Below are 27897 nucleotides of genomic sequence, written 5' to 3'. Positions count from 1 at the left end.
GTTTCCCAACAAAATAATGAATCCTGGATTAAAGGTGGAATATTTTCTATCATCTGCATTGTTCTATGGAGCATATCTATCTATCTATCTATCTATCTATCTATCTATCTATCATCTATCTATCTATCTATCTATCTATCTATCTATCTATCTATCTATCTATCTATCTATCTATCTATCTATCTATCTGTCTATCTAATCATATATCATATCCATCTATCTATCATCTATCTATCTATCTATCTATCTATCTATCTATCTCAAAAAGATAAATTTATAATTAATTATTTTGTTTTTTGTCTGTTTTTGGAGATTTGATGTCTGAGTTTATTTCCTAGAAACATGTTTATTCATAAGGTTTGAACACTCATGGAAATGGCATGTTACTTGTGAGACCCACTTGCTTACCTTTGATTTACCCTTCGGGGGAGGGGAGAACATTTTTTTTTTCAACAGGGCCCTCTGTTTATTAGGTTTGCCACTGATTAACTGATTTGCCACTTATAAACTGAACCCCCATTTTTAATCCAGTGCTGTGTGAAGACATTGGGTAGATTTAGCAAATGTCGAGCGAACATGATTCCGCTATAGCTATACGCTGTCCGCAGTTATCATTTCCACCTGAAATGCTTGTGCATGCCGCTAGCAGGGGCTGTCAATCATCCCGATTGTACCGTATCTCACCGACCGCTGCTTCTTAACTTTTGTTAGGGCCCTCTGAAGCAGCAACCACTGCTTGAAAAATGGTTGGCCCATCATGTACCCAATTTCTATTGGATTCCAATTCATCATAAGTGTCAATGAATTAGTGAAACCACCGGGTATAAATGGAAAATCTGGTTACACACATGAAACTAAGGCTTCACATGGGCTTTACTAGAGATGTTTACATACTGTACCTTAATGGAAAGAAAAACATCCAAAGCAAAAAGTACAACATGATGGTTAATAGCTTCAGTGTTGATGATGATGACGACGGCCTTATATGTTTAAATGCATTTTTTTTCACTTAACCCTAGGCCTAAATCATGAAATGTGCAATTAACAGTCAAGTATCAGTTTATGAATTTTTAGAATTTATATTTCTTAAATGTTCCAGCACAAATTGTAAAAAGAAACTATAACTATGTGGTTTAAACTGCAAATGGGTTAAACACATAGTTAAAAGTCAGCTCCAGGACATTTATATAATACTGAGACCAGATGATACACATCCGATGAGTCAATGACACGAGGCATATATGTGCAGCCACCAATCACCAGTGAACTCCCAGTAGGCATTGCCTGCTCTTTGAACTACCTAGGTATGCCTTTCCAGCACAGGAAACCAAAAGAATGAAGTATATTTGATAATAGAAGTAAATTAATAATGTCTCTCAAAACTGCATGCACTGTCTGAACTATGAAAAGTTTAAACTTTGATTTTCATGTCCCCTTAACCCCTTAATGACCAGTGCTGTACCATGTACGTCGCTGCAGTCCTGGGCTTCTCTCTCTGCACTGGGCACTGCAGAAATAGGTTTGAAGAGTTATTGATGTCTGCATCGCCACAGTGGTGGTGCTGATCGTTGGTGGTTGGAGTGTATTGAGGGAGGAGGGTGGGCAGCCATCGCTAGAGGAGGTGGAGGAGGGCGGGAGTGGGTGGGACCGCTATGCCATGCAACACGTTAAGGGTAAACAAAAGTGCGGGTTACACCGGAAGTGAGGGGGGAAGGAGGGAGGAGGAAGGAAGGGCAATGAGGGGGATCCTATGTGGTACTCCATTGAGGGAAAGTGATCTGGCAATTTTTTTAAAATTGGCCTATTCTTGCTGCAAACTTGTCACAGGCCGACAGCTGCCAGTACCTAAGATGGCGGCAAAAGGGTAGAGGGGGGAGGCTTAGAGAGGTGTTTGGGGGGATCAGGAGGTGGGAGGTAAAAATGTATAAAAAAAAAAAAAGCAGCCTTTTATTTTAGTACTGGCAGACCTTTCTGCCGAGTACTTAAAATAGGGGTGACCTTGGGGATGGGGGAGGGAAGAAAGCTGTTTGAGAGGGGTCAGGGAGGGATCAGGGGGGTGGGATGTGTCAGGTGGGAGGCTGATCTCTCTACTTAAAGCTAAAATTAACCTGTAAAACTAACCTATATTAACCCCTTCACTGCTGGGCCATAATACAAAGCCATATATTTCTGCTATTTCTGAACAAAGGGGATCCCAGAGAAGCATTTACAACCATTTGTGCCAAAATTGCGCACAGCTGTATTGTAAATAATTTCAGAGAGAAACCATAAAATTGTGAAAATGTTAACTATTTTTTTAATTTGATTACATTTGGCGGTGAAATGATGGCATGAAATATACCAAAATGGGCCTTGATCAATACTTTGGGTTGTCTACTAAAAAAAATAAAATAGTTTTGATAGGTAAATATAAAAAAGGCTCTGTTTCTGTTTAAATGTAGTGATGGCAAAAATGCTAAAATTGCTCTGGTCTTTTGGGGAAGTTTTTGTCTGAAATGCCCGGTCCTTAAGGGGTTAAACTTGTCATTTAATCTCCAATCATCATTCAAATAAAACCACTGCACTATACATAAATTATTTATTTTGTTCAGTTTTACTATAAGATACCTTCTGGGGCCCCATCCGATATGCAGAGTCGCCCGCAAAAGCCGGCGACGCCGGTTTTTGCGCAGGTTTGGTATCCTATATACAGCGCTGCATATAAATGTGGCACATATATTTCACCCGTCGGACGTAGTTTTTTCCCCCATAGGCTAACATATAAAAGCAGCGCAATTTGGTATCCAATATCCAGCGAAAGGTCTTATGTGGCGAAAATGGAGAAAACTTACTCCATTTTCCACCTCGCCATAAAATGCAGCCGTAGCAGGCCTTGCGCTGAGTATGGGAGCACCGTAACTCCCTAAAATGCCTACAAAAAAAAAACCTAAACACCTAACGCATGTGCCAATGTCTATCTACCTGTCAGACGCAATCCCCCACCGCAATACCCAAATAAAGTGTTTAACCCCTAAACCGCCACTACCCGGACCCCGCCGCCACCTACATTAAATGTATTACCCCCTAATCTGACCCCCCTACACCGCCGCCACCCTACATTAAATGTATTACCCCCCTAAACCCTAAGTCTAACCCTAACACCCCTAAATAATATTTAATATTATTAACTAAATTATTCCTATTTAAAACTAAATACTTACCTATAAATAAACCCCTAAATAGCTACAATATAATTAATAATTACATTGTAGCTATTTTAGGATTTATATTTATTTTACAGGTAACTTTGTATTTATTTTTTTAGAATGCAACGTCAATTCTATAGGCTGATCCAATCAGCCAAACGGATTGAAGTTCAATCCGATTGGCTGATTAAATCACCAATCTGATTTTTCCTACCTTAATTCCGATTGGCCTAATAGAATCCTATCAGCCAATTGGAATTCAAGGGACGCCATCTTGGATGACGTCATTTAAAGGACCAGTATTCGTACGGGTAGTCGTTGGCAGAGATGGATGTTCGCGCCGGAAGTCTTCAAGATGGAGCCGGTCATCGGCTGGAAGGATGAAGATAGAAGATGCCGCTTGGATGAAGACTTCTGCTGGATGGAGGACCTCTTCTGCACCCCGATCGGATGAAGACTTCTGCCCGGCTGGAGGATCACTTGTGCCGGATCGGATGAAGAGTTAGGCCGGCTGGGTGAAGGACAGCTCGAATGGTTGGGTGATCTTCAATGGAGTAGTGTTAGGTTTATTTAAGGGGGGATCGGGTGGGTTTTAGAGTAGGGGTGTGTGGGTGGTGGTTGTAATGTTGAGGGGGGTATTGTATTTCTTTTTTTACAGGTAAAAGAGCTGATTACTTTGGGGCAATGCCCCGCAAAAAGGCCTTTTAAGGGCTGGTAAAAGAGCTGGTTACTTTGGGCAATGCCCGCAAAAAGGCCCTTTTAAGGGCTATTTGTAATTTAGTTTAGGGTAGGAAAATGTTATTATTCTCAAGGGCTTTTTTATTTTATTAGGGGGCTTAGATTAGGTGTAATTAGTTTAAACTATTGTAATATTTTTTTATTTTTTGTAATTTAGTGTTTTTTTTTTTTTTGTAATATAGTTTAGTTTATTTAATTGTATTTTATATTAGATAATAGTAGTTCATTTTATTAATTAATTTATTGAAAGTGTAGTGTTAGGTGTATTTGTAACTTAGGTTAGGATTTATTTTACAGGTAATTTTGTAATTATTTTAAACTAGGTAGCTATTAATAGTTATTAACTATTTAATAGCTATTGTACCTAGTTAAAATAAATACAAAGTTGCCTGTAAAATAAATATAAATCCTAAAATAGCTACAATGTAATTATTAATTATATTGTAAATTATATTGTAGCTATTTAGGGTTTATTTTATAGGTAAGTATTTAGTTTTAAATAGGAATAATTTAGTTAATAATAGTAATATTATTTAGATTTATTTTAAAATAAAATAATTAAGTTAGTTAGGGGGTGTTAGGGTTTAGACTTAGGTTTAGGGGGTAGTACAATTAACTGTAGGTGGCGGAGGTGTAGGGGGGTCAGATTAGGGGTTAATATATTTAATGTAGGTGGCGGCGTATAGGGGGGTCAGATTAGGGGGTAATATATTTAATGTAGGTGGCGGCAAGGGTAGGGGGGGTCAGATTAGGGGTTAATATATTTAATGTAGGTGGCAGCGGTGTAGGGGGGTCAGATTAGGGTGTTCAATATATTTAATGTAGGTGGCGGCTGTGTAGGGGGGTCAGATTAGCGGGGTATTATATTTAATGTAGGTGGCGGCGGTGTAGGGGGGTCAGATTAGGGGGGTAATATATTTAATGTAGGTGGCGGCGGGGTCCGGGAGCGGTGTCGTTTTTAGGGGTTAATACATATAATGTAGGTGGCGGCGGGGTCCGGGAGCAGCGGTTTAGGGGGTTAATACATATAATGTAGGTGGCGGCGGGGTCCGGGAGCTGCGGTTTAGGGGTTAATACTAGGATAGGTTTTTGCGGTGTGGGGCTATGGCGGTTTAGGGGTTAATAATTAGGCTTATTGTGTTGTGGGGGGTTGTCAGTCTAGGGGTTAATACATTTATTATTAGGAGTGAGAGGGGGGGATTGCGGATATAGGGGTATACGTGTTGGGATGATGTTTGGCAGGCGTGCTAGACAGTTATGGGAGATTTCATATTTTAGTAAGTTTTTGTAGCGCAGAGGCAGTTCTAAAGTGCCGTAAGTCACTGGCGACTCCAAGAATTTGTACTTACGCTTATTTCCTGGACAATGCTAGTTTGTCCGACTTTAGCAAACTGCCGGCGGGGTATATGTAATACCCCGATGTGCGAGGTGAATCTTACGGGCGGCACGGGTTCCCTAGCTTGCCGCCAAAAACTACGCTGTATATCGGATCGCGCCCCTGAATTTATTTTTTTCTTACTCTGTAAATACAGTGAAATTTGCTGGAACATTCTAACACAGTGATTAGGTAGATCAGAGCAAATGATCATTGACATCTGCCTCTAACTGACCACAGCAAAAATTACCCTAAAAAGGAATTCACCATTGGATTGATTCGAATGAAAAGGGACATGAAACCCAAAATGTTAGCTAGCTCCCAGTAGAGCATTGCTGCTCCTATGCTAGTTATACTTTTCAGAAATGGTTATCAAGAGAACAAAGCAAAATAGAAAATAGTAGTAAATTATAAGTTGCTCTATCTGAATCTTCACGTCACTTAAATTAATTAAATGATTGGGAGGTGAACTATCTCCAGTTTAATAGGTTAATCATTCAGATTGATTAACATTTTCAGCTGTACTTTATTGGAAGGAGAAAAATGTTGAATTACCTTAACAATAACAATTTTAAATAGTTTTATTTAACTAAAGAAAAATAACCATTACCTTAATAATAAGAATTTTAATAGTTTTATTTAACAAAAACAATAACATTATATTTAATTTTTTAATGCTTGCCCCTCCCCTCCCTCACACTTAGGTCCTTGTGCAGATCTATTCCACTCCAAAACATCTTCTATTTAATGAACTTCTTGAAACTTAGTATGGTTGATTCTGTTGTACATAGAATTTGGAGGGGAGCAATATCATTAAGGGGACAGTAAAGGCAACATTAAACTTTTATGATTCTGAAAAAAACATGCAATCTTTTAACAATTTTCCAAATTACTTTTTTTCATTTAATTTGCTTTGTTCTCTTGGTGTCCATTGTTGAAAAGATGCATGCATAGGTAGGCTCAGAAACAATGCTCTACTGTGAGCTAGCCTGCTTGCCACTGTCTCACTCAATGTGTTCAGCTAGGCCCCAGTAGAGCTCTCCTTCAACAAATGATACCAAGAGAATGAAGCAAATGTAATAATAGAAATAAAACTGAAGTCTGAAAATTGTATTCTCTATCTGTAACCCAAAGTTTTCTTTCATGGTTATTTCCCTTTAAGGTATATGTCTCAAGTCTGTATGCTTATTTTATAAAAAAAAAAATTTTTTGAAGATGGGACATATTATTTCTGCAGACACAAATTCACCAGTTTTGAGAATTAAAAAAACAATATGTGATAATATCTTCAAGATAAAACAAATAGACCAAAGTAATCTGACAGAAACCTCTGGGAGAGGATGACATTGTGATTGTATAAATGGAATTAATTTACAAAAAATAAACATTATAGCCATGAATATACAGCATCTTGTTATATATTTAAAAACAAATCTATTTTTCAGGATGAATAACACTTTAGATGATAATGTATCTAAAATAGAAACTGTCTTTTTGATAAATTTTCCTCAAAAAGCATTTTATTTAAAAAAAAAAATCATATTTAAATTAAAAAAAAATCTGATTTAAATAAAAAAATCTGATTAAAATTAAAAAATCACATTTAAAAAAATAAAATAATAAAAAAAATCATTGATTTTTATCCACCCTGGCTGTGCATGAGCAAAATTGTTAAACAGTAAACCTAATTGCTGACCAAAAATGATTAAAATATGATGTGATAATCTTTAGGTAACAAAAAAGAAGTACAGTATTTTCCTCTGAATCAATATCGATGACACATGGATCAGCTTTACATTAATGAAAATGTGTTTATGCAACTGTTGTAATAATATTTTTTCCGTGTAGTGTAATACACAGGGCATAATATGACCTAATTGGGCCCTCAGGACTAAGTCATTGTCTTGGCCTATGTTATTTTAACAGCACCTATTCCAAAGCACCACTAACTCCTAATAGTTATATTGTACAACAATAAAAGCTACATAAATCATCAGCATACCGGAATAATAGCAGATACCATATTTATTTTGAGACTCCTCTCCTCAGGTTTCTTTACTGACACAGTGATACAGAGGTACAATATGCCCTGTCTCAGCTGGCTGTGAGACCCCTGCAGTTATACCCCTGGTAATGCAGTTTATATTTGCTCATTTTTTACAGACTGCAACTTCAAGAAAAGACAATAATAAAGTTTGAAGAGCTGTATGCAGCATTACGAGATCCTCTACCTTCAGGGCGTCCAACCTGGCTGGATCCTGTCAGCAGACGAGGGGAAGAGAAAACCTTTTTGACTGCGTCACAAGTACATGCACAGCTCAAAGAGAAGACAAAACAAAGGTAAAACTATTATTATTATTTATTTATTTATTATCAGTTATTTGTAGAGCGCCAACAGATTCCGCAGCGCTATTCTAAACCACAAGTAATGTCTTATTAGTAATCCTTTTATCTAAACTATAATCGCGTTTGTAACGCGTCCATCGCCATTGGCAGTTGCGCATTCATCCTCAAAGGAATGTTGGATGCGCGCACAGCCACCTCAGCGCGAGACAGTTTCAGGAGCTCAAACTTTCAGCTGTAACATAACAGCTAAGTTTCAAGCATCTGCCGCATATGGAGCCGGAGCGTGATCGGTGCTCCGCCTCCATATGAAGCCATTTAAAGTGTGTTAAGGGGCACAATGTATTGGTGTCCTTGAGCAAGAAACAGAGGACCAATCAGGAGCTGTATATGCACATAGACACCAGATCTGGCGTGTCCTGTTCATGAGTAATTTTGCAGCATTCTTTTTGTATCAAGGTGAACAATAAGTTTCATACAAGCATACGTGAAATAATAACTGGCCTAATGCTCGCAGCAAGACCCGTGCTATTATAAGCAGACAATCCCTTAAGGGGTTAATAATATTTTGTTTCACATTTCTTAATCCTTTATTCCTCCTCATTAATTTACTTCTATAGCATTTTAATGTGTGTTTAATGCACTGATTATTAATACCAATGAAAGTTGGATTGTATGTGAGCACAACACTTAAAGGGACAGTCTAATTAAAAATTTGTATTGTTTTAAAAATATAGATAATCCCTTAATTATCCATTAGTTTTGCATAACCAACACTGTTATATTAATTCACTTTTTACCCTCTGTGATTACCTTGGATCTATGCCTCTGCAGACTGCCCCCTTATCTCAGTTCTTTTGACAGACTTGCATTTTAGCCAATCAGTGCATACTCATAAATAACCCCACAGGAGGGAGCACAATGTTATCTTTATGACACACAGGAAATTCGCTCTTTCTAGCTATGAAAAACGTCAAAATGCACTGATATAAGAGGCAACCTTCAAGGGCTTAGAAATTAGCATATGAGCCTACCTAGGTTTAGTTTAAACAAATAATACCAAGAGAACAAAGCAAGTTTGATGATAAAAGTAAATTGAAAGTTGTTTAAAATTGCATGCCCTATCTGAATCACAGAAGTTTAATTTTGACAAGACTGTTCCTTTAACTGTCTTCGCAGTACAAACACAGTCAGTACACTACAACTTCAATACAATGCAATCAGCGCACTACTACGGCTATGCAAATGCAATCAGCGCACTACTACAGGCAATACAAATGCAATCAGCACACACTGCAGGCAATACAAATGCAATCAGCTCACTACTACGGCTATACAAATGCAATCAGCACACAGTACTACTGCAATATAAAACGCTCTCAGCGCACTGCCTATCATTGAAAGTATAGGGTGAGCTATATAAGCATTGAGGGTGATAAAAATGATTTGTTTAAACAGAAAAACTTGAATTACTCGATTGAGCATTATTGATCATGTGGAAGCAGAACACCAACTAATGTGCCAACAAGTTAATAAACTCTGCTTTACATGTCATCTTGGAAGATATGACTTTGTCTAAAAAAAATAAATTCTCTAATGAAATTCAGAATTGTTATACACTGGTACTATCCCTTTACTGATGGCTCCTATTTAATGGAGCCCCAATCTACTTATGTGTTGTTGCCCTGATGCTATAATTAAGCATTTTGCAGTGATCATCCACTACCACAATACATCCCCTATTTGCTAATCTGTACGGACATAATCATCTTTCCTATATTATTCTGATTCGTTATGTAAATATAGGATACACAATTAATATATATCCTTGTAAAGCATTACTCATATAAAGTTAATTTATGCTAGATCTATATACAAAGAATAAAGTATCTAAAAAATATGTTAATTGTCCCTTCAAGTGAAAAAAATCCATCAATGTGGCCCTTTATATGGGAAATCTAGGCACCCTTTTCCGTAACATTGAAGTTCATAGGGTGAGCCTGTCCTGGTTTATAAAAAGATAACTGATGACATTATTATATTAGATTTTTTGGACCTTGCTGACCTGATCGCACAAAAGAAGCAAGATGGGGGCTGCAAGAATTTCCCCCCCTGAGTTCCGGCACATGTTGGAGCAGCTTGGATTCTGCATGGAGATGAAGAGTTTGACAAACTTTGGAAAAGGTAATGTTGACTATTGACTGATTTTCATCTGTCTTATGACAGTAAATGTGAACATACATTTCTTAAACACAAAACAAATAAACAATATAACTTACAACAACACAAGAGTCAGAGTTCAAAAACCTTAAGGCAGATAAAACCTATCCAGTGTCATGTACCAGGGCTGGTGGGGTGGGTGATTATCTTGAGCTTTCAGGTATTGGGACTTAGTCAAGTCCCAGTAAAGTTTAATGTCCAAGAAAACACTCTTCCTCTGAGATTTAAAATAGCCATAATTCCTCTAAGATTAGAGTGTCTTCTACAATGACTCAACCAGTCAGTTGTTGGTAGGCGGTATGGATTCTTCCACTTCCTGGCTAATAGTGATTTCACCAGAGTTTAAGGCGAACTGTACTACCCTCTGCCGAAGTTGGCAAATGTTGCAGGGGAGCAAATTTAATAGGGCCATGCTTGGGGTTAAAATAAATGTTGTACCCAGTAGGTGTTGTAGAAAGGATTCTATATCTCTCCATAAAGGCTCAATGATGGGGCAGCTCCACCACATATGGAGCATTGTGCCCTTTTGCTTACATCCCCTCCAACATAGGTCAGGCGATGCAGGGGTGTATACTCTTTAAGCGTGAAGGTGTCAAATACCACCTTGACATTACTTTATAGTTAAGTTTCCAGGATTCTTGTGGATGAGGAGAAGATTTTTTAGTTAGTAAGTATATACGACCCACTCCTCGTCACTCATGTCGGCTCTTAAGATCTTGTTGCCATTTATGTGTAAATGTCGGTTGTTTTGTGGTTACAGTCCGCTATTAGACTATTAACTAAATTTATATTATCTTGATAAACTGGACTGTTTATGATTTATCAGTAAACTGCCTTTTATAAAAGGTTTTGGTGGCATTTTAAATAGATGCATTAAAGGGCCATAATACCCAAATGTTTAAACACTTGAAAGTGATGCAGTATAGCTGTAAAAAGCTGACTAGAAAATATCACCTGAACATCTCTATGTAAAAAAGAAAGATATTTTACCTCAAAAGTTTCTCAGTAGCCACATCCCATTGTAAAGGACTTCTAAGCAGCGTATGTCTGTCCTGGGACAGCCGAAAGGATGAGCCTCGTGCACTCTCATGTTATTTCACCAATCAGGTAAAGGAAGTTACTATGAAATGCTCATGAGATCACGTAAAAGAGTTCATGACCTCAGCAATGCTGATGCTGATTGGCTGCTGTTCATTTCTTCATTTTTTATTTTTTCCCTGCAGCTGGGAGCAGGCTGAGTATAACTTTTTACACAGAACTTACTCTGCTGAGCTGAGGAGATTGTGAGGTAAAATATCTTCCTTTTTACATAGAGATGTTCAGGTGATATTTTCCTGTCAGCTTTTTACAGTTATACTGCATCAGTTTCAAGTGATTTAGCATATGAGTATTATGTCCCTTTAAACTAAAACAAAAGGTATCATGGGTAAGAAAGGCGGCAATGAAACTAATCAAAATATATTTTTTAAATGAAAAGGTTAAATTAGGCTGTTTATGTCGATATGGAAATGTCCTTGTTAATTCGCTGATAAGGGACAATTTTAGAGCTCTACTGGTGGGCATGGAAATTCTTCTTTAAGAATAGCTTGTTTTTTTTCAGGTCAGTAGCATCCATTCATTTTAAAATACCATGTTTTAGATGCAACAATAATATTTTAATCTCCCTTTAAAAAGAAATAAACATGTAAAATGCTCTGATGCATTATATACAAGGGGGCCGAGTTATCAAGCCGTCAACCTCAAATACGCTGGAATTCCGCAGCGTATTTGTGGGTGAGGCTGATACGCCTTAGTTATCAAAGGCTCGAGACCGGCAAAAGTAGAATTTTGTGACGTAAGCATCTATCCGCCGGACTCCGTCCGACACAGATCGATTCTTACGTTCACTCCAGATGTTCCGCACACAAGTGCGGCACATTCTCACCTACTTTTGCTAGTTATCAAAAAACTAGCAGGTACGCTCTCGGCACTTTTACGGCCCAGCGTACCTGGTTTTCAATCCGCCACCCCTGGAGGTGTGGCGGATCCCCATAGGAAATCAATGGGAGTCTGACCATAGCGAAAGTACAAGTTCGCTGCTGACAGACATCCCATTGATTTCTATGGAGGCTGTCTACACCTAAACACCCTAACATGTACCCCGAGGTCTAAACACCACTAATCTGTCCCCCCCTACACCGCTGCAACTAAATAAAGTTATTACCCCCTAAACCGCCGCTCCCGGAGCCCACCCGCAAGCTACTCTATACATATTAACCCCTAAACCTCCGCTCCCGGAGCCCACCCGCAACTATAATTAAATGTATTAACCCCCTAAACCGCCGCTCCCTGAACCCGCCGCAACCTATATTAAATGTATTAACCCCTATCCTGCCCCCCCTACACCGTCGCCACCTATAATAAATTTATTAACCCCTAATCTGCCCCCCCTACACCGTCGCCCACCTATAATAATTTTATTAACCCCTATCCTGCCCCCCACTACGCCGCCCGCCACTGTAATAAAATTATTAACCCCTAAACCTAAGTCTAACCCTACCCTAAACGCCCCCCTAACTTAAATATTAATTAATAAATCTAAATAAATTAACTCTTATTAACTAAATGAATCCTATTTAAAACTAAATACTTACCTTTAAAATAAACCCTAATATAGCTACAATATAAATAATAATTATATTCTAGCTATCCTTAGGATTTATATTTATTTTACAGGTAACTTTCAATTTATTTTAACCATGTACAATAACTATTAAATAGTTATTAACTATTTAATAGCTTACCTAGCTAAAATAAATAGAAATGTACTGTGAAATAAATCCTAACCTAAGTTACAAATTACACTAACACTTACACTATACTTTAATAAATTATTCCTATTTAAAAATAAATACTTACCTGTAAAATAAACCCTAAGATAGCTACAATATAATTAATAATTATATTATAGCTATCTTAGGATTTATATTTATTTTACAGGTAACTTTGTATTTATTTTAGCTAGTTAGAATAGTTATTAAATAGTTATTAACTATTTAATAACTACCTAGCTAAAAGAAATACAAAATTACCTGTAAAATAAATCCTAAACCTAAGTTACAATTAAACCTAATACTACACTATCATTAAATTAATTAAATAAACTACCTACAAATAACTACAATTAAATAAAATTAAATAAACTAACTAAAGTACAAAAAATAAAAAAAGCTAAGTTACAAAAAATAAAAAAATAAGTTACAAACATGTTAAAAATATTACAACAATTTTAAGCTACTTACACCTAATCTAAGCCCCCAATAAAATAACAAACCCCCCCAAAATAAAAAAAATCCCTACCTATTCAAAAAATAAATAAATTTCAAAGCTCTTTTACCTTACCAGCCCTTAAAAGGGCCATTTGTGGGCATGCCCCAAAAGTTCAGCTCTTTTGCCTGTAAAAGAAAAATACAACCCCCCCCCAACATTAAAACCCACCACCCACATACCCCCTAATCTAACCCAAACCCCCTTACAAAAACCTAACACTAATCCCCTGAAGATCATCCTACCTTGAGTCGTCTTCACTCAGCCGAGCCACCGATGGAACTGAAGAGGACATCCGGAGCGGAAGAAGTTAATCCTCCAAGCGGCGCTGAAGAAATCTTCCATCCGATGAAGTCATCATCCAGGCGGCGCTGAAGAAGTCTTCGATCCGGCCGATGTCATCTTCAAAGAGGCGCTGAAGAGGTCTTCTATCCGGGCGAAGTCATCTTCCAAGCCGGTCTTGAATCTTCCTTCCACCGACGCGGAACCACCTTCTTCACCGACGGACTACGACGAATGACGGCTCCTTTAAGGGACGTCATCCAAGATGGCGTCCCCTCAATTCCGATTGGCTGATAGGATTCTATCAGCCAATCGGAATTAAGGTAGGAAAAATCTGATTGGCTGATGGAATCAGCCAATCAGATTGAGCTCGCATTCTATTGGCTGTTCCGATCAGCCAATAGAATGCGAGCTCAATCTGATTGGCTGATTGGATCAGCCAATCGGATTGAACTTGAATCTGATTGGCTGATTCCATCAGCCAATCAGATTTTCCTACCTTAATTCCGATTGGCTGATAGAATCCTATCAGCCAATCGGAATTGAGGGGACGCCATCTTGGATGACGTCCTTAAAGGAGCCGTCATTCGTCATAGTCCGTCGGTGAAGAAGGTGGTTCCGCGTCGGCGGAAGGAAAGATTCAAGACCGGCTTGGAAAATGACTTCGCCCGGATAGAAGACCTCTTCAGCGCCTCTTTGAAGATGACATCGGCCGAATCGAAGACTTCTTCAGCGCCGCCTGGATGATGACTTCATCGGATGGAAGATTTCTTCAGCGCCGCTTGGAGGATTAACTTCTTCCGCTCCGGATGTCCCTCTTCAGTTCCATCGGTGGCTCGGCTGAGTGAAGACGACTCAAGGTAGGATGATCTTCAGGGGGATTAGTGTTAGGTTTTTGTAACGGGGGTTTGGCTAGATTAGGGGGTATGTGGGTGGTGGGTTTTAATGTTTGGGGGGGTTGTATTTTTCTTTTACAGGCAAAGAGCTGAACTTTTTGGGGCATGCCCCCACAAATGGCCCTTTTAAGGGCTGGTAAGGTAAAAGAGCTTTGAAAATTTATTTAATTTAGAATAGGGTAGGGATTTTTTTTATTTTGGGGGGGGTTTTGTTACTTTATTAGGGGGCTTAGATTAGGTGTAAGTAGCTTAAAAATTGTTGTAATATTTTAACATGTTTGTAACTTATTTTTTTATTTTTTGTAACTTAGCTTTTTTTATTTTTTTGTACTTTAGTTAGTTTATGTAATTTTATTTAATTGTAGTTATTTGTAGGTAATTTATTTAGTTAATTTATTGATAGTGTAGTTATTAGTTTAATTGTAACTTAAGTTAGGGATTTATTTTACAGGTAATTTTGTATTTCTTTTAGCTAGGTAGTTATTAAATAGTTAATAACTATTTAATAACTATTCTAACTAGCTAAAATAAATACAAAGTTACCTGTAAAATAAATATAAATCCTAAGATAGCTATAATATAATTATTAATTACATTGTAGCTATCTTAGGTTTATTTTTACAGGTAAGTATTTATTTTTAAATAGGAATAATTTATTAAAGTATAGGTGTAGTGTTAGGTGTAATTGTAACTTAGGTTAGGATTTATTTTAGGGGTACATTTCAGTTTATTTTAGCTAGGTAAGCTATTAAATAGTTAATAACTATTTAATAGCTATTGTACCTAGTTAAAATAAAATTGAAAGGTCCTGTAAAATAAAAATAAATCCTAAGATAGCTAGAATATAATTATTATTTATATTGTAGCTATATTAGGTTTATTTTATAGGTAAGTATTTAGTTTAAATAGGATTCATCTTAGTTAATAAGAGTTAATTTATTTAGATTTATTTAATTAATATTTAAGTTAGGGGGGCGTTGGGTTAGGTTTAGACTTAGGTTTAGGGGTTAATAATTTATTACAGTGGGCGGCGGCGTAGTGGGGGGCAGTAGTAGGGTTAATAAATTTATTATAGGTGGTGACGGTGTAGGGGGGGCAGGATAGGGGTTAATAGGTTTAATATAGGGTTGCGGCGGGTTCATGGAGCGGCGGTTTAGGGGTTAAACTATTGTATTTAGTTGCGGAGAGGTGCGGATCAGCAGGATAGGGGTTAATAATTTTATAATAGAAGGGCGACGGTGTAGGGGGGGCAGGATAGGGGTTACTAGGTATACTGTAGGTGGCAGCGGTGTCCGGGAGCGGCTGTTTAGGGGTTAATACATTTATAAGACTTGCGGCAGGGGTCTAGGAGCGGCGGGTTTAGGGGTTAATACATTTATAAGAGTTGCGGCGGGGTCTAGGAGCGGCGGTTTAGGGGGTTAGTAACTTTATTTAGTTGCGGGGGGCTCCGGGGGCGCCGGGTATAGGGGTTTAGAACAGTGCAGGTTTAGTGTGAGTGCTTAGTGACAGGCTAGCAATAAAGCTGGGGAAAAAGCCGAAGGGCAGCGAGATCGGATGAGTGATAACTGTCACAGTCCGCTGCTCATCGCGCCCCGCGGCTTTTTGACAGCTTTATTTGATAACTTAGGCGTATTTTTTCAGGTCTTCGCAGCGAAGGTAGGCGAGCTTAGGCGGGGGCGTATTGGGCCGGCGAAGCCAGAAAAGTAGACGCTTGATAACTACCCCCCCAAGCAGGCGTGTTATAATAAAATGCTCTGTGTTTAACACCTGCAAATGGGTTAAATCAATTGCACAGTAGAAATGCATTAATGGGAGCTAGCTGAAGACATCCAGTTAAACAATGACCAGAGCATTGCTGCTCCTAAGTCTAACTAGGTATGATTTTCAGCAAAGAATACAAGAGAATGAAGTCAATTTGATAATAGAAGTCAACTGAAAAGTCTCTTAACCCCTTAACCCAAAATGACGTATATAAAACATAGACATCATGCAGTACAAAGTTACAGCCAAGGGCTCTGGTTCCATATGAAGAGCAGGACAGGTGCATGAGTTGCTTTGTATTTAACGAGTGCACTATATATGCGTAATCCCTGTCGTAGCGCTATTTCTTCACTCCCGTACCACATATACCACCTGGACCAACTGATAGCCCGGTTTGAGGCATTCTACCAACTTCCACAGTTTTCTGCCCGAGTTTCCTAAGATCATCAAAGTCCATAAGAGACTTCTCCGGATTGGCTCAAAACAGGCCACATGACTGGAATAATCGTGTCACCCACTTACACAGCTCACGCTACTAGCCTGCTGAACTAAGCGGATAAGGTACAAACTTACTGTGAACAACAGAGGGACATAGTCCACTCACAGAGACTTCTACCGAACTTAACCCAATTTATCAACCATTCCTTTAGTCTAAGTATAGACCACACTCCTTTTGCCTAAGTCTAAGTCATATGCCGTGATTTATACTAACTTGTTTGGTACTATTGTGGTTTATTGATACATTTGGACACAATTGTGTTTACTGATACATTGCTGTTTTTTTACAACGTGTTTTTATTTTTATTTCACTTTGCTGTTTGATATTTTGTAGTGACTGATGCCGGCATCCATTTTATTGTTATGATTTTAACCCATTGAATAAATTACATAGTTTATTCTTAAATATATGCTTTATTTGTATATTCCACTCGGTATACATATAGTCATACCCATCAATACACATCCTAAATTAGTTTCCTAATATACATATACGTGATTGGAGGAGATCTCTTTCTGCTTTTTTAGCACTAACCCTTTTCCTATTACTTACTTATAAACATTTATTGACTTGTATTATAAACATATAAATAAATATCTAGCTAAAGTAAAAAAAAAAAAAAAAACACGAAAAAGAGAGGCTAATGCAAACATCATAGAAAATAGTAGTTAAAAGTCCAAAGTTTATTAAAAGTTACAAAAATCATACCCAAGGCTATACAAGAATCTTTTTCTTCATAAGGTGGCTGAGAGTACATGAGGCCATTACTCCTGGGATTCAACTTCTGGCCACTAGGAGGAGGCAAAGATTCCCAAAGCTCTAAGAGCATTTACTTCCTCCCACCTCTCTGGTATTAAGTCTTTTCTTTGCATCCAACAGGAGGTAGGTGAAGAATTGAGGTGCTTCAGATTTCTTCATTGAGAGGGGGTCCTCAGACTGATTTGAGGCCCATTTTCTCCTCAGAAAGCTGCTACTGAGAGACAGAAGATAGACTGGAGTACTGGGCAGTGACATAATTACTCTCAGGCAAAGGAATTTAGTCACAGGCTTGCTACAGGTGTCACAGGGACCAGTCCCATTAGCCCTTCTCCTGTTGGGTAGTTGATATACTCCAGATACACCATATATAAATCCTCTGCTGTGACATACACAGCACTGCACGGGCTCTCTACTGTAAGCAGTTTTTTCTGCAGGCCACTATGTATGGTAAGTGCAGCCATTTCATGCACTCCCATAAGCCCACAGGCTATTAGCAAGTACACACCAATTTTGAGGGTACATCATAGCCAGAGGACATATACAGACATTTACCACCTCCTTAGTTAGACTATTATTTAATAATCACATAATGTAATTGGGAGAAATGTTATAAGTGGAATTTCTTTATTCTTTACTTCTGTGCACTCTCTCGATAGTGCGCATCAGGGTAATGTGCGCATTATTAGTGCATGTCAGCATGTGTGCAATGGTAGCATGTGTCTACACTTATTCTAGTGCACTCACTGGTATCGCTAATCAACTTTTTTGTATAGGGCGTGCAATGGGTAGCGTGCATTGGGCACTTTGTAATTTGTCTAGTACATGCTCTTAGCCTAGTATGCTCATTGGTACTTGCGAATCAGCTCTTAGTCTAGTGTGCACAATGGGAGTGCATTAGCATTTAGTCTAGTGCATGTAATGGTAATACGCTGGCTCGTTCCCTAGTGCATGTGTTGTCTTCTACTCTAGTGCAAGCAGAGCTTCTTTATTTGAGCCATGTTATTTATTATGCATAGCGTGTGCTCCTTTTATTTGCACATTCCATGTTACAGTTTTCCGATACACGGTTTTAACAGCACTACTGTTATTCTTTACTTGACACACTATTCCCCCCTTTAAAACTGTTGCGCACTGAGGCAACTATTGTATCTTCACACCATTATGTTCTGCTACTAGCAATTTCTGCCATCTTCATGTTCAAGTGGTAAGATTTATTAATTTTGAATTTCTTCCCTTTTATTCCTTATATGCACTGACTTTAATTTTTAAGTCCCTGGTTACATATTGCAACCTTATATTTATTGTTGAGTTTACACAATTTCCACAATAAAGTTTTTTTTGGTGGTCTTATATTTATTTGTGTTTGTATATTTCACGGAGCATTCTAATACTGTCCCCCCTAAATTAAATTATTCATTTATAAAAAATGTATTTCTGTTATGCAGGATGGTTACAGCTATACAATTCCTGGATCATATCAGGCATTCTAACTGTCTAATACAACTCTTACCTCTAAAGGAATCTGTCCTCCCTCTGTTTCCTCAATACAAGGGGCTGCTTTAGATTTTGCTCCAGTATTTAAAGGTTTGTGCACTCTGTAGTTGTGGTGGCTATGCCTCCTCCTAGTATGCTCAAACGTTATATTTATTTATTTATAAAATATTTTAACAGGAAGGATACATTGAGATTTCTCTCATTTTCAAGTATGTCTGAAAGTCATCCTAAAGTTATATTGTCAGCTTCTGCATCATCAGAGATCAGACCATTTTATGATGCCCTTTTTTTCTGATGGTGAGTCTGTTTATGATGATCAGGAGTTTCCTGCTGATAAGGTCATAGAGTCTACCTCTTTAATGATTGAGCATGAACATCTTAGTTATTTGCTTAAAGATGCATTGTGCTTTTTAAGTGTCCAAGACCCTAAAACACATGAGGAAAAAATCTTCAAGCCAACTGGTTTCGATTTTTTATTCCTTCTGGTCCTGAGGCTTATATTAAAATAATTTAAAAAAGAGTAAACCAAATCTGGTCTTCTCTATTTAGTCATCCTCTATATTTATTAAAGTGTTTCCTTTATTGGCTTCTAATGTAAAGCTTTGGAAGACTTCTTTCAATGGATGGATGGTGCGTTTTCACTTAAGCCAATCACACTACTATTCCCTTAGAGCAGAGCTTTCCAAACTTTTCATCTTGGTGACACACTTTTTAGACCTACATCATTTCGTGACACAGTGAATCATTGTACTAGCAAAAGGAGGTTAAACTAACTTGTTATAAGAGATACGGACACATACATAAATTATATAACTAAATGTATTTACAAGTAACAGTATGTATGTACAAGAATTAAAAAAAAGTTTATAATAACTACACCAATAACTACTTACTATTTTAATGGGATGTATGAGGTTGATGAGATGAACACAATTTCTGAATATTTGGTGGAATATTAGATAATAACACTTGCATTTCATCATCAAGCATTTTTAAGCTTCCACTTCCTATCCATATACCAAGAGCAGGAGCAGCAATGCACTACTGGGAGCTAGCTGAAAAAAATAAAACATTTTGATTTCTAACTTCAGCTCAGCATTTAAGCTACCGCCCTCAGAGCTCTGCATGTCCGACTGACTACTGCCGTGCTGCGAACACACTGCTGTCCCACTCACTGACTACACATGCAGTCACGAGCCAATTAAGGAGACTACACGTGCAGTCAGGAGCCAATGTGCCGCCAATTGGAATAGTTTCAGTTCCCACTGAGCTGCGCCAATAGGTTAAGATGATCTGTGACCCCCTAGGTATCAATCACGTGTCAACCATGTGATATGCGTAGCAGGCAGGGGGAAAGTCAGAAAGCCCCAAAAAAATGTACAAAAATTAAATTTAAAAAAATTTGTGCTGAAGCAGGGACACACCTACACACTGCTGCCGACACACTAGTGTGTCCCGACACACAGTTTGGAAAGCACTGCCTTAGAGGATAGTACATCTTTCAGTTACCATAGGACCCATGAAACTGGACCCTTTCATTGAAAGGACTTTTCACTATGCATCTACTAAAGTCAGCTAATTCTCTTATTGTGGTATCATGGTTGACAAAATTTGATTGTATGCTAAGTGTATGACTTTAGCAGTGCCGACTAATATGTATTTATGTTGAAATCTTTGTCAGCAATCAAGGTGTAAAGAGATGGACTTTTACCAATCCTTTTTCAAAGGATGAATTTATTTGGACCGGGTTGCCCTCTGTGGCTGCAGAATAAGGATTTATTTTCCCTCAGAACTCTTCTTGAAAGTTTAATTCCTGTTGGAACAGGGCTCTTCCAAATCAGAGTGAAGGTATGGCCCCAATCCAGATTCTTTTCTGGTAGGGGCAGTTTAAGCTTTTTTTAGGAGACCTGATTGCAGTATGTCCATGATCTCTGGGTTCTAAGCATAATTTTCCAGGATTACAGAATAGGTTTCAAATCTAGGCCTATTTGAGGAAGGTTTCTTCTGCATCTTTTTCCAAAAGACTTTACACATTTTATGTCTGTATTAGCTGTAGCTCAAGTTTTGGAGCAAGGCTGATGGTTTTATTTCACTAGAAAGAGGGAATTTTCTGACCTATTCTGGACTTAATGAATTTATTCAAATATTTTCAAAATAGTAACAATCTGGACAATTCTACCCCTTATTCAACAGGGTCAATTTATGTCCACATTTAATTTGGTTTATCTACAGCTTCCAGAATTTTCTAAGGTTTTTGTAACACTCTTGTCTGTTATAAGAGCTCATGTAGTTTAGTAGCTCTATACCTGCTACAACATATTGGTTCAGGCTCCATTTTCTTTCATGTAATTGGCAAGAGTCCATGAGCTAGTGACATATGGGATATACATTCCTACCAGGAGGGGCAAAGTTTCCCAAACCTCAAAATGCCTATAAATACACCCCCCACCACACCCACAATTCAGTTTTACAAACTTTGCCTCCTATGGAGGTGGTGAAGTAAGTTTGTGCTAGATTTCTACGTTGATATGCGCTTCGCAGCAGGCTGAAGCCCGGTTCCTCTCAGAGTGCAGTGAATGACAGAGGGATGTGAAGGGAGTATTACCTATTGAATGCAATGGTCATCTTAACGGGGATCTATTTCTTAGGTTCCCTGTTATCGGTCGTAGAGATTCATCTCCTACCTCCCTTTTCAGATCAACGATATACTCTTATATACCATTATCTCTACTGATTCTCGTTTCAGTACTGGTTTGGCTATCTACTTTATGTAGATGAGTGTCTTTTGGTAAGTATGTTTTCCTTTATTAAGACACTCTTAGCTATGGTTTGGCACTTGAAATGTAAAGTTCTAAATATAATGTTTGCACTTATATTTGCCATGATTCAGGTTTATCAGTATATTTCCTTTTTGCAGACTGTCAGTTTCATTTTGGGAAATGCACATATTTAAAAAAAAAAAAAAAATCTTACCTGAAATTTTTCAAATAGACTTTTTTCTAAATTTCAGGCTGTTAGGCTCACGGGTGCGCAAAAATCAGAGAATTACGTTTGTTGACGTATTTTCGTCATTTCCGGCGTCTTAGTTGGCGCCGAGAATTTTCATATAGTTGTGTCATCTATGATGCTCGTGTTTTTTTGCAGACATTCTTGGCGCCCAAAAAATATTTTGTCGGTTGTGGGGCGTCATACTTGGCGCCAGATTTCTGACATTATTTAAGTCTTTATTTCATTCTGCTTCTGGTTTTTAGAGGCTTATTTTGTTTGCATTTTTTTTCCCATTCCTGAAACTGTCATTTTAGGAAATTGATATTTTGCTTTATATGATGTTTTTTCTCTTACATTTGCAAGATATCTCAAAAACTGTTCCTGTATCAGAAAACACTGTTGGATTCCTGATGACTGATATCAGTCCTACCAAAGCTAAGTTCTTTCATTTTAATGTTATGAATTTTTATCTTTAGCTATGGTTTGTAATAAGTTATCATGATAAATTTTTACATGCAGAGTCCATCAGTATTAATGCATTATCTATTGCTATTCTTTTAACATCTAAATGTACAAGATATACCTAGGAATTTATAGGATTATTTTTCTGATTCTATTCTAAATGCTTTGTCTGCCATCCCGCCTTCTAATAAAATGTAAAGGTCTTTTTTAAACTTCTCATTTAGTTGATGAATTTTCAAATGACCGACAACATACTGAATTATCCTTCTCTGATGAGGATTTATCTGATTCAGAATATCCTTCATCAGATATTGACACTAACAAATCTACTTTTTTACTTTTAAATAGAGTACATTCGTTCTTTGTTGAAAAGGTGTTGATTATATTGGATATTGAGGAGACTAGTCCTTTTGATTTTAAGACTAGCTAACATTTAAATTCTGCTTATTAACTTCCTGTGGTTTCTTCAGAGGTTTTTTTCCAGTTCCTGATACTAGGGAATGGAATAGGCCTGGTACTTCTTTTATTCCTTCTTTAAGGTTTTTAAATTGTATCCTTTGCCAGCAGTTAGTTTGGAGTTTTGGGGAAAGATCCCCAAAGTTAATGGGGCTATCTCTACTCTTGCTAAACATACTACTATTCCTATGGAAAAATAGTATTTATTTTTAAGTTCCTTCAGATGGGAAACTTGTATCTTATCTAAGGAAAATTATTTTATTTTCAGATCCTTTACTTAGGCCTGCAATTTATTTGTCTGATGTTGCAACTGCTTCAACTTTTTGGTTGGATACTTTAGCGCAACAAGTATTGGATTATGATTTGTTTAGCATTGTTAAGTTGTTTCAACATGCTAATAATTTCATTTGTGATGTAATTTTTTTGATATTTTCACAATTGAGGTTAAATCTATGTCTTTAACTATTTTAGCTAGAAGAACTTTGTGACTTTAATCTTGGAATTCTAATTTGATTTCTAAAATCCATATTTTTATTTTTCCAAGGTTATAAATGATTTGGTTCACTATTGGATTCAATACTTTCAAATGTTACTCTGGGGAAGGGAGTTTTTTTTTTGCTTCAAGATTAAGTTCTAAGAGTAAATCTTAAGCTTATATTAGTTTTTGTTCTTAATAAGGAACGGAATCCTAATTCTTCCCCAAGTAATTCTTCAAAATGGAATGATTTCAAACCATTTAAAAAATCAAAGTAAGCCCCCAAATTCGCATGAAGGTGCGGCCCTTATTCCAGCTTAGCTGGTAGGGGGGCAGGTTAAGATTTTTCTAAAGTTGTTTGGTTCAATTCGGTCCAAACTTCTTAGATTGGGGTACAGAATAGGATTCAGAGTAAGACCGCCTGTGAGAAGTCTTTTTCTCTCTCACATATTCTAGCTATTCCAGTAAAGGCTCAGACTTTCCTGAAGTGTGTTTCAGACCTGGAGTTATCTGGGGTATTCATACCAGTTCCGTTTCAGGAACGGGGTCTGGGGTTTTATTCAGAACTATTCATTGTCCCAAAGAAAGAAAAACTTTTGAATTGTCATGTTAGACTACCATCTTTCAGAATGGTTATTATAAGGTCTATTCTGTCTTTTGTTCAGCAAGGGCATTATTTGCCTACAATAGACTTACAGGATTCATATCTTCATATTCTGTTTTCATTCAGATTATTTTCATTTTCTGAGATTCTCTTTTTTAGACAAGCATTACCAATTTGTTGCTTTTCCTTCTGGCCTAGCGACCAGCTCTAAGAATCTTTTCAAGGTTCTCAGTGTTTCCTTATTTGGACGATCTCGTGGTACTTGCTCAGTCTTTTCGTTCTGCAGAATCTCATACGATTCAACTTCTGTTGTTTTCTTCAAAGACATAGTTGGAGGATTCTTTTTATCAAAAGCTCCTTGATTCCTCAGACAAGGGTCACCTTTTTAGGTTTCCAGATAGATTGTGTCAATATCTTTGTCTCTAACAGACAAGAGACAATTATATTGGGTTCAGCTTGTCGAACCTTCAGTTTCTATTATTTCCTTCAGTAGCTATATGCATGGAAGGTTTAGGTCTCATGACTGCAGCATTGGATTCGATTCCCTTTGCTCATTTTCTTATGAAACCTTTCCAGTTTTTAATGCTGAATTATTGGTGCAGGGATTATTTCTAGGATATCACATTTAATTATCCTTGAATCCCAATATTCAACTATCTCTGACTTGGTGGTTAGATCACCATCGTATAGTTTCTACGGGTCTCTTCGGTTCATCCAACCTGGACCATGATCACAACAGATGCAAGTCTTTTAGGTTGGGAAGCTGTCTGGGGGATCTCTGACAGCACAAGGGGTTTGGAAATCTCAAGAGGCGAGATTACCATTCAATATTTTGGAACTCCGTGCGATTCTCAGAGTTCTTCAGTTTTGGCTTATTTTTGAAGAGAGAGACGTTTATTGGTTTTCAGACAGACAATGTCACAACTGTGGCGTATGTCAATCATCAGGGTGGGACTCTCAGTTCTCAGGCTATGAAAGAAGTATCTCGGATACTTGTTTGGGCATAATCCAGCTCCTGTCTAATTTCTGCGGTCCATATCCCAGGTATAGACAATTGGGAAGCGGATTATCTCTGTCATCAAGCTTTACATCCGGGAGAATGGTCTCTTCACCCAGATGTGTTTTTTCAAATTGTTCAGATGTGGGGGCTTCCAGAAATAGATCTGATGGCATCTCATCTAAACAAGAAACTTCCCAGGTACTTATCCAGGTCCAGGGATCCTCAGGCGGAAGCAATGTATGCATTGACACTTCCTTGGAGTTATCAACCTGCCTATATTTTTCTGCCTCTAGTTCTTCTTTTAAGAGTGATTTTCAAAATCATCATGGAGCAATCGTTTGTGCTGCTGATGGCTCCAGCATGGCCGCTCAGGTTTTGGTATGTGGATCTTGTTCGGATGTCCAGTTGCCAACCTTGGCCACTTCCATTAAGGCCAGACCTTATATATCAAATTATTAAATTTGATGGTATGGAAATTGAACGCTTAGTCATAGAGGTTTCTCTGACTCAGTGATTATTACTATGTTGCAGGCTCGTAAATCTGTATCTAGAAAGATTTTTTATCGAGTTTGGAAGTCTTACATTTCATGGTGCTCTTCTCATAAATTCTCTTGGCATTCTTTTAGAATTCCTAGAATTTTACAGTTTCTTTGAAAGGTCAAATCTCTGCTCTTTCTGTTCTGTTCTACAGAAAAAATGCTAAACTTCCTGATATTCATTGTTTTGTGCAGGCTTTGGTTCGTATCAAGCCTGTCATTAATCAATTTCTCCTCCTTGGAGTCTTATTTTGGTTTTGAAGGCTTTACAGGCTCCTCCGTTTGAGCCTATGCATTCTCTGGAGATTAAATTACTTTCTTGGAAAGTGTTGTTCCTTTTGGTCATCTCTTCTGCTAGAGGAGTTTCTGATTTATCTGCTCTTTCTTGTTAGTCTCCTTTTCTGATTTTTCATCAGGATAAGGCGGTTTTTGCGGACTTCGTTTAAATTTTTACCTAAAGTTGTGAACTCCAACAACATTAGTAGAGAAATTGTTGTCCCTTCGTTGTGTCCTAATCCTAAGAATTCTTTGGAAAGATCTTTACATTCTTTGGACGTGGTTAGAGCTTTGAAATATTATGTTGAAGCTACAAAAGATTTCAGAAAGACTTCTAGTCTATTTGTTATCTTTTCTGGTTCTAGGAAAGGTCAGAAGGCTTCTGCCATTTCTTTGGCGTCTTGGTTAAAGCTTTTGATTCATCATGCTTATTTGGAGTCGGGTAAATCCCCGCCTCAGAGGATTACGGCTCATTCTACTAGGTCAGTTTCTACTTCCTGGCCTTTTAAGAATGAAGCTTCTGTTGATCAGATTTGCAAAGCAGCAACTTGGTCTTCTTTGCATACTTTTACTAAATTGTACCATTTTGATGTTTTCTCTTCTTCAGAAGCAGTTTTTGGTAGAAAAGTTCTTCAGGCAGCTGTTTCAGTTTGATTCTTCTGCTTATAATTTCAGTTTTTTTATTATAAAGATTAAACCTTTTTGATTTGGGTTGTGGATTCTTTTTTCCGCGGAATTGGCTGTCTTTATTTTTATCCCTCCTCTCTAGTGACTCTTGCGTGGAGTTCCACATCTTGGGTATTTGCTATCCCATACGTCACTAGCTCATGGACTCTTGCCAATTACATGAAAGAAAACATAATTTATGTAAGAACTTACCTGATAAATTCATTTCTTTCATATTGGCAAGAGTCCATGAGTCCCACCACAGGTTATGATTTTTTTGTATAAAGCACAATTATTCAAATTCCTTGTTGATGCTTTCGCTCCTTTCTTATCACCCCACTTCTTGGCTATTCGTTAAACTGAATTGTGGGTGTGGTGGGGGGGGGGGGGGTGTATTTATAGGCATTTTGAGGTTTGGGAAACTTTGCCCCTCCTGGTAGGAATGTATATCCCATACGTCACTAGCTCATCGACTCTTGCCAGTATGAAAGAAATGAATTTATCAGGTAAGTTCTTACATAAATTATGTTTTTTCTCTTCAGCTGTATTTCATATCAACAGTCTACTGTTGTTTCTTTGCAGACATGGGGCTAGATTATGAGTCATGCACTAACTGTGCGTGAGTGATAAGGGGTTTAAAATCATCACGGCTCACTATGCTCGTCAGAATTAGCATGCGTATTACAAGCTGAAAGTAAATGCGTTTGCATGAGCGCAATTGAATTTAACACGGTCGGGATAGTGACTTCAGAGCTCTGGTTAACTGTTATGCTTGACAAAAAAGTTGCACAAAACACATCAAAATTACATTTAAAAATACAGTTGCACTCATAACACTGTCTGATAAAAAATATATTTTTTTTAAAGTTATAAGTTCCCAAACATATGAGGTCTCAGGTGCTAGAAAAAAGGCATGCAAAGATACATACATATGCGTCTAAATATGTATATGTATGAATATATATATATATATTGTGTATATATGTGTTTACAAACATATATACACATATAAACACATAAATACATATGTATATGTATAAAGACATATATATGTCAAGTAGTTGAAAACATGTAAAATCATATTTATGCAATATTCATATTTAATAAAGTTTTTAACTGTACTGTAAATATTTCACATTCCAATTTTCTTCACATAGCGGAATATTTTTAAATAGATATTCTATATATATATATTTGAATATATACCTATATATAATCATATGCATATATACATTATATATATATAAATATTTATTTAAGACTAAATAGAACATTATTCTTCTATGCGAAGAACATTGGAATGTGAAATATTCATATGAGTAAACGTGATTGGGTTTGCGCATGAGTAAGGGTGTAATGTATTGTATAGTGGATTTTAAAGTAGGTCATGGGTGGTTGAAGAGGGGGAAAAGTAGCAAATATTCTGGTGATGCTAATCCTAACAATATTCAGTTTTTGTACATTGACACTGGGTCTATTTGTTCAAAGATAGATGTTTTCTTAAAAGTATTTGTCTTCTTATAAGACAACTTTGAAATCTATGAAATGATTAAAATAATACTGTGTCAGATTCATG

General features: G+C 37.4%; 1 protein-coding gene across 1 annotated transcript in view; it reads left to right on the top strand.

Annotated features, from left to right (window-relative positions):
* The window catches only part of LOC128647469 (EF-hand calcium-binding domain-containing protein 6-like), a 299277-nt gene that overhangs the window by 38449 nt on the left and 232931 nt on the right, over window positions 1-27897 (top strand). The window contains exon 6 of the mRNA XM_053700255.1: window positions 7462-7638. Within this exon, the coding sequence (XP_053556230.1) occupies window positions 7462-7638 (177 nt within the window). The remainder of the gene's footprint in view (window positions 1-7461; window positions 7639-27897) is intronic.

This window comes from Bombina bombina, chromosome 2, assembly GCF_027579735.1.
Source record: "Bombina bombina isolate aBomBom1 chromosome 2, aBomBom1.pri, whole genome shotgun sequence".
Taxonomy (NCBI): Eukaryota; Metazoa; Chordata; class Amphibia; order Anura; family Bombinatoridae; genus Bombina; species Bombina bombina.
Note: the sequence above shows the minus strand (reverse complement) of the source record. Positions and strands in the feature narration are given on the sequence as shown.